The 7,430-nt window shown below is 29.3% G+C and overlaps 1 protein-coding gene across 2 annotated transcripts in view; it reads right to left on the reverse strand.

The window, feature by feature from the left end:
• The window catches only part of LOC106460502 (arfGAP with SH3 domain, ANK repeat and PH domain-containing protein-like), an 83,429-nt gene that overhangs the window by 25,405 nt on the left and 50,594 nt on the right, over positions 1-7,430 (reverse strand). For both annotated transcript variants that reach the window (XM_022387252.1, XM_022387251.1), the window contains exons 8-11: positions 6,086-6,139; positions 5,188-5,273; positions 3,235-3,397; positions 2,909-3,082 (exon numbers count right to left, since the gene is read on the reverse strand). In XM_022387252.1, the coding sequence (XP_022242960.1) occupies positions 2,909-3,082; positions 3,235-3,397; positions 5,188-5,273; positions 6,086-6,139 (477 nt within the window). The remainder of the gene's footprint in view (positions 1-2,908; positions 3,083-3,234; positions 3,398-5,187; positions 5,274-6,085; positions 6,140-7,430) is intronic.

Genomic DNA, 7,430 nt, shown 5'->3' on the forward strand with positions numbered 1-7,430 from the left:
TATAGAGTGGTGCACAATAGTTTATTTGGATAACATTAGTTTTGCAAAAAAAAAAAAGAAGTAAAACACAGCAAACGTGTGCATGCGTGCGTGCGTGTGTGTGTGTGTGGTAAATATATACCCAAGTATCAAGAACTCACATTTGTGTGTAAGTATAATCTAGGTGTGTATCATGCATGTTAAAAAGATGACTTTGCTGTGTATTCCTCAATTAAGTTGTCCCAGCTATACACTCTGCATGTCAAAATAACTTAGTTGTATATATGCTAGGTTGGCATTGCTGTATTCCCTACAAATTATAATAATATAAGTATTTTTCTCATATGTAAAATTCCCTTCGTAAAACATCCCTCATGTCATAATAACCTAGATGAACATTCCAGATGTCTAGTTAATTCATTTATATATCCCTATATTAATATTACCTACATATATATCTAACATCATGATAACTTGAGTGTTTGTAGCCCTCAAGTTGAGATAGTTTATATAGTATATCATACATGTCAAGATAATTTATATATTTTGTTTTTAGTATGTTATTAAGCAGAAAGCTACACAATAGGCTGTCTATGTTGAGATTCAGTGTGTGTGTGTGCATGTGTTTATCCCAAACATCAAAATAACCCTGATATTCAATATATATACTACACATATCAAGGTATTTTACTTGAGTACTCCAAACATTATAATACCCTTACAGTGTAAACCACACCTCTGCTCATGAACCCGCCATGCTAATATTCTCTGTGGATGTTTCCAATGTATCACATATCAATATATTTTACTTGAGTACTCCAAACATTATAATACCCTTACAGTGTAAACCACACCTCTGCTCATGAACCCGCCATGCTAATATTCTCTGTGGATGTTTCCAATGTATCACATATCAATATATTTTACTTGATGCTCGGTGATACTTGTGGTACACATTGAAGTGAAAATGGATAAACAGAGAACTGAGCATTGTTATCGTAACACATGAGGTACCATCTAGACTGGATTACAATCTGTGTAGTTGGTACCATCCAGACTGGATTACAGTCTGTGTAGTTGGTACCATCCAGACTGGATTACAGTCTGTGTAGTTGGTACCAGCTAGACTGGATTACAGTCTGTATAGTTGGTACCAGCTAGACTGGATTACAATCTGTGTAGTTGGTACCAGCTAGACTGGATTACAATCTGTGTAGTTGATATAGGTTATCCTGATGAATAAATTATAAAAAAAAAATTGCTTCAACATGTGGAATAGTCAAGTAAAATGTACATATATGTGATACATTGGAAGATGTCCTAGTTGTGAACCCCCACCCAACATCAGATGTCCTATCTGTTTACTCATGTCAAAATAACCATAACATGTATCCAACTGATGTATATAAACTCAATGTTAGCCATACATCATATCTAGTTGTTGTTATTACATTACATTTATACTGACTCCACACCATAACATAATCTCTGTACAACATCATAAGTTGTAACCTGCCTGCCCTCTTTGTTTAATCTAGTTGTACAGCCCATATATCAAGAAAACTTAATTGAGGGCCCATTTTACAAGATTGATTTATTATGCATTGTTTTGAACTTTATATATCATAATAGCCTAACTTTTTACCCCACATTACAATAATATAGATGCATCTCTCACATCTTTAGATGACTTAGCTATATACCTCACACATTAAAATAATCTAGCTGTCTATCCCACATATCAAGATGATCAAACTGTTTTGTCTCACATCTTATTACAGCATATACATAACTTTGTATCCTCTGTGTCAATATGACTTATTATAATAACTAATTGTGCAACCTCAGATTTTAGTTTCACTGGAAGCAGGTTTTCATTTAGTAAAATAACATACATGCCTTTCATCACTATTCAATTTAGTCTTAAGAGCAAATTTCTCTTTTTATGATTACTTAACTAATATAATAATATTTCCCGATATATTATACTTATAGATTGTGTATCATTTATTTTTTAAATTGCAAGAATAATTTAAAATATGATATACTTTCAGTTTTGACCAAAAATCATAACTATTTTAACTCATATTAAATGTTTCTCCATTTGATCGAGTACAATACACAACCTCTTACAAAATGTGGTATCTGTTTGTTTTAGAATTTTTGTGCAAGGCCACACAAGGGTCACATTGCTGTTCCTAATTTTTTACTGAAGGATTAGAGGGAAGGCAGATAGTCAATAGCACCCACAACCAACTCTTGGGCTTGTATTGCCTGGTTGAATAGTGGAATTTGACTATCACTCTTATAGCAAATTTATGGCCTCAAAGCGTGAAGCTTCTTAGTACAGCAATGGAACATGAACCACAAACCCTCAGATGTGTAAAAATCTCCTGTTTATGCATATTTAGCAAATAATGTCAGAATATGAAGTGCTTGTGATAATATTTGAAAAAAATTAAAATATTTTGTAATACAAAGATCTGAGATGCAACTAAGTATCTAAATAGAAATTCATTTGTGCAATTGGACCTGGTAAATACACAGCTTTACAATAATGAAAAATGAAAAACCAGTTAGAAAGTGAAACTTGTACGCAATAATTTAATTTATAAACATTAGGCTCCAATATCAAATTTGCATCAAAATAAGACACAACATTATCATCAACAGTGATAAAACAAATTTTTATTTTTACACTTTGAATTTGTCTAGCTCTTTCTGTTATGAATTGAAAAAGTATCATAAGACTTTAAGATTCACTTTTTTTTTTCATACAGTCAAGTATCTAAGTAATAAAAGCTATAAGATGTCCAATTCAAACTTAAAAAAATAGATGTTGTATTCACTGGACTTCAAAGAGAGACAAAGCTACAATAAACAAAGGTAACATAAGTACCCTATTGCTGTAACAAAATAATGTGCTTACATCTGAGTGGTAGATAAAAAGATAGCCATCTCGAGTCTCACATTTCCGTTTTTGCCACACCTTCCTCATCTTTCCATCAGACTTCTTGTTAAGATAACCTGTTTTAGTATAACCATAGTGTTTATTTCCCTGAAGCTGATGAAGTGTATAGCCAGATTGTGTTGCTCCAACTTGCTGTAAGTTGATAAAACAATAAAATGTACAAACTTAGAAAATAAAAACACATCACATAAAGTTCAAAGAAATCTTTTATACTAAATCAAAATAATATACAACTTTACCCTGAAAGACAATTCTACTAATTCAATACTCTTAATAAATCTAACCTCTCTTCCATCCAGTGATGGGGAACATCGCAGAAGGTTGCGAAGTTCAATTAACTTCTTTCTTTCTTCATCTTGTTTCTGTCGAATCTTTTGTAGTTTAGTCGCTAACTCCTTAATGTAGCCACTAAAGTGCTCAATAGTTTTAAGTCCATCTTGAAAAAAGCTGGTTTAAGAAAAAGAAGATTTGTTTACTTTATTTTAATATATTTTTATTAACTATATCACTCTTATATTTTGTACACAACTTGTAAAAGTTTTTGAGATACTGTATTTTGTGATTTTAAAAATGAAAGTAGTTTAACTCTATGGTCTCCGGATGGGTGCATCCTGTCCTGAGGGAAAAATTGCAACACTGAATTACAAAATTTATAGCATGTAAACTTGAAGTCACTCCTTCAAACATTTCATTTTAAAAATTATTCAGAGTTTTATTCAATAATTTTATACATATAAGTTTTAAAAAATTTCACAATGTGATTTTGTGATTATTTCAGCACACTCCAAGCTAAAACATTAGTGTTTGTGTATTTCCTGACTTTTTTTCAGATTGTAATATGACACTCGTAGCCCATATGAGGAAAGCTAAAATAGTTTTTGAACAAAATAGAACTAATCTGATCTTGTAAATTCAATAAAAGTATAGTTTTATTGATTATAGCCAATCAATGTTTATCAACCTCTACTGTCATGATATGATATGATATAACTGTCAATATCTCAGCTTTAAGAAGTCATACGCTAGTTATATAATGCATGATAAAAGTTTTTTGTGTTTTTTCAACTGTTGTATAAACCAATATGGCTTCCAGTTGAGTGGATATTTGTGTATAATTGGAACAAAGTGGTAAAAATTGAACCTGGTGATATATTGCTTAATGAAAAGATGTTTGGGAACAGCTTCTGCAACAATTACTGTACTGATTTATTTTTAAAGCTTGCTTTATCATTTTATTTGAATTATGAAGTAGAATGATAAGAAAAAAAAAGTTGTTCATGAAACTAAATGAGTTAAACTTAGTTAGATCACTTTGGAATTGAATGTATCAAGTTTGTTTTGCCAACAAAGCCATTGTTTGTTACGCTATGTTTACATTAGGTCTTACTGGCATGATTAACAGCTTGAATGTGAAAAGAAAATCATCATAAAAGAATGTAAAAGTACATATAAATAACTTCAAACAAAACAGTTTTAAAACTTATTATGTACATTAAATAAAACTTTCTGTTTAGTTATTTTAAAAGTCAGCTTGCCTATGAATTTGATATGGTGAAAAAAAAAAGTTATTGTTATTGTAAACCAGTGATCTTAAACACTGAAACTGCATGCATCTTTTTCAATCAAAACAAAGATAAAATTTAGTTTTATAAAACAAACACTTTATAGTAAATTTTACAAGGATGACATAAAATCAGTAACTGAAATGTACAACAAATATAACAATTTTTTGTTGTTTGTTCAAAAAATAGAAGGAAATCTTTTCAAATTTTTAAAGCTTTAAATTAATTCAAATGCCTCGTATATAAAAAAAGATATTTTATTTCCAGAAGCTACATAAAAAAGTTCATCTCAAGTTTCAAACTATTTCACCCAGTACAGTTTTTTTCTTGTCAATGCAATAAAACAAACTTTAGAACAGGTCAAACCGACATACCCAGGTATCTTAGAGTTAATTAAATGCTGATACTTTTCTAGCATTAACTTCATCCTTGAACATACAAACATACGAAACAATTGTGGAATAACCATTCATGTCTTCTAGTAATATTTAACATAAAAGTAAAATGTGATCAACATACTGATACACTTCAACTAAAAGGCAAACTGCATAACTATTTCACTCAGCATTTTGAGATAAAATTAGGTAATTAAAGAGAAGAAAAAAAAACCTTTTTTTAAAAGTAACTATTTCTTACTTGATAATTATATAAATTTCTAAACTTGTGCACACTTACTTATTTTGTGCATGATAGTATTCAACTAGATGCTGCAGAAGCTCCACTCCCTTTTTTGTTTTGATTTCATTCACTTTAATAAGGTACTAGAAATAAACAATAATGAATTTTCTTTCAAAGATTGGAAAAAAGATGCAGTTTTAAGGAGATATATTTAAAGGTTAAAAAAAAAAAGAGCAATTACACAATTAAAGACTGTTTTATAAAAGATTGGTCAACAGAAGCTGTATTTTTATCATCTTCTGTATAACTATTAAAACACGTTTATACAAAACTTTATTGGAAGTAATGAATATAAATAAACATTATAAATTCTAAGTGTTGAGAATCAAAACTATAGAACAAATTTTGAGGGAAAAGTAATAGTCTAAAATATGGTATATGAATAACAACAAAATACATGTGAAACATTATTTATACACATTACTGAATAGAACTTTTTTAATTGAAATTAAAAAGCAAGTGGTTACTGCATAATAAAATAATTTCTTACTCATAAAATGAAATAAAAAATCTTATTCAGATATTTTTACTTTTAAAATTTGGCTTAAGTAGTTTTTTTTTTAAAATGAAAGGTAACCAATTAGTTTTATAAACCTCGCACTAGTCCCAATAACATACTTCACCTAGCAATATCTACAGTGTTAAGAACAAAAGGGGTTAAAACAGCAGGTAACAGAAAACTACATTTTGTTGTTATTTATTTTTCTTTTTTTACAAAAAAATTGTTTTAATTTTAGGTTTTCATCCTGAAATTTCTTTTGTTATGTATATGCAATCCAAAACGTTTTTAGAAAACAAAAACCCAAAACTTCATATCTGAGTAAAAAATACACAAGGTTTAAATTAATCACTATTCATGTGCATGGAATTTAGAAAAAATATTTAATTCCCTTACTTCACACATCTGAAGCTGAAAAACTCGTCTTTCCTTTTCCATGTCATCAGCTACCTAGAATACAAAATGGACCTTTGAATTTCTGAATTAGATATGTATAGCTTTTACATAAGAGTAGTGTTAAATTGTATTTTTTCTTGATCTTCTTCTATTAGAAGGGATGGATAGATCCACTCATTGTATATAAATTATATAAGTTTCCTTATTAGATGAATGTAGTCAGCTAACCTCAGCTTTGCAATGGCTCAGTATGCATCAGTAGTAACAGAATGTCTTAATAAAAATTATTTTCTAGATTTAAATAAGTATTTTAATTCATCATTATTTAAAGTTTTTCTTACTAATTTCCTACTTGTACCACAGACTTGCTGAAGCTAGACCATAATATATATATATATATACAAGATTACCAAAATGTAGTGACATAGAGCAAAATAACTGCTAAATAAGGCTCAGCCAACCCTCACAGCTGAGAATTTTATTTTAGCTACCTACAGATTTCTAAAGAAACATGCATTTTATACCTCTTCGGGACAAGAAAACATGCACACCTGAACAAGAAGTCAAATCAAGCAGCAGAAATATGACAAAAAAGTGGTAAATTTATAGTTGTAGATTTCTTGTTCTTGCACTCTTATAACAGGTACAACATTTTCCTTCTATAACATCTTATGCTAACCCTTTCACAACAGGCAGTTGTGTTTTACATCTGCTTGACATTTATGCAACAATACATACGATACTCTGAGATATCCTCACAAAACCTGGTAATATTTTGTTAAAGTTCATAAGTATCTTTTACACAAAGAATGACATTATTTTAAACAAGTCTTTCTAATAAAAATGTTATTTGTCTATAGTAGTTATTTGTACTCAGACTCTGAATAGTTCGAGTGCAAGGTGATTTTTCATTTTATGTATAAAATACTTTTCTTCATCTTTTAGTTTTAATATTTCATTTGCATAATATATAGAACCTCCTAAATGAATAACCAATATTTTTAAGGTGAATGTTTATATACCATTTTTAATTTTCTCTACAATATCACTAACTCTAGCTATTTTCATCAATGTACAATGCAATGAAATGATTAAAATTAGGAAACACAAAAAAAGACACATACCTTTTAATATTTTTTATAAAATATCTTTAAAGATCTTCTTTTGGTTATATTTGTAATTTCAGGTCTTTTTCTTTTCAAATTTAGTTAATGTTTAATATAATATTTTCCTTTCTTGTCCTTTATCTTTTAAAATTCCTCTTGACACAAGTTCAATGATGCCTTCAAAGTATACTACACTATCTCTCGCAGAAATGTACAACTCTTCAACAAAATTTTTGTGC

Source organism: Limulus polyphemus, unplaced genomic scaffold, assembly GCF_000517525.1.
Source record: "Limulus polyphemus unplaced genomic scaffold, Limulus_polyphemus-2.1.2 Scaffold782, whole genome shotgun sequence".
Classification (NCBI taxonomy): Eukaryota; Metazoa; Arthropoda; class Merostomata; order Xiphosura; family Limulidae; genus Limulus; species Limulus polyphemus.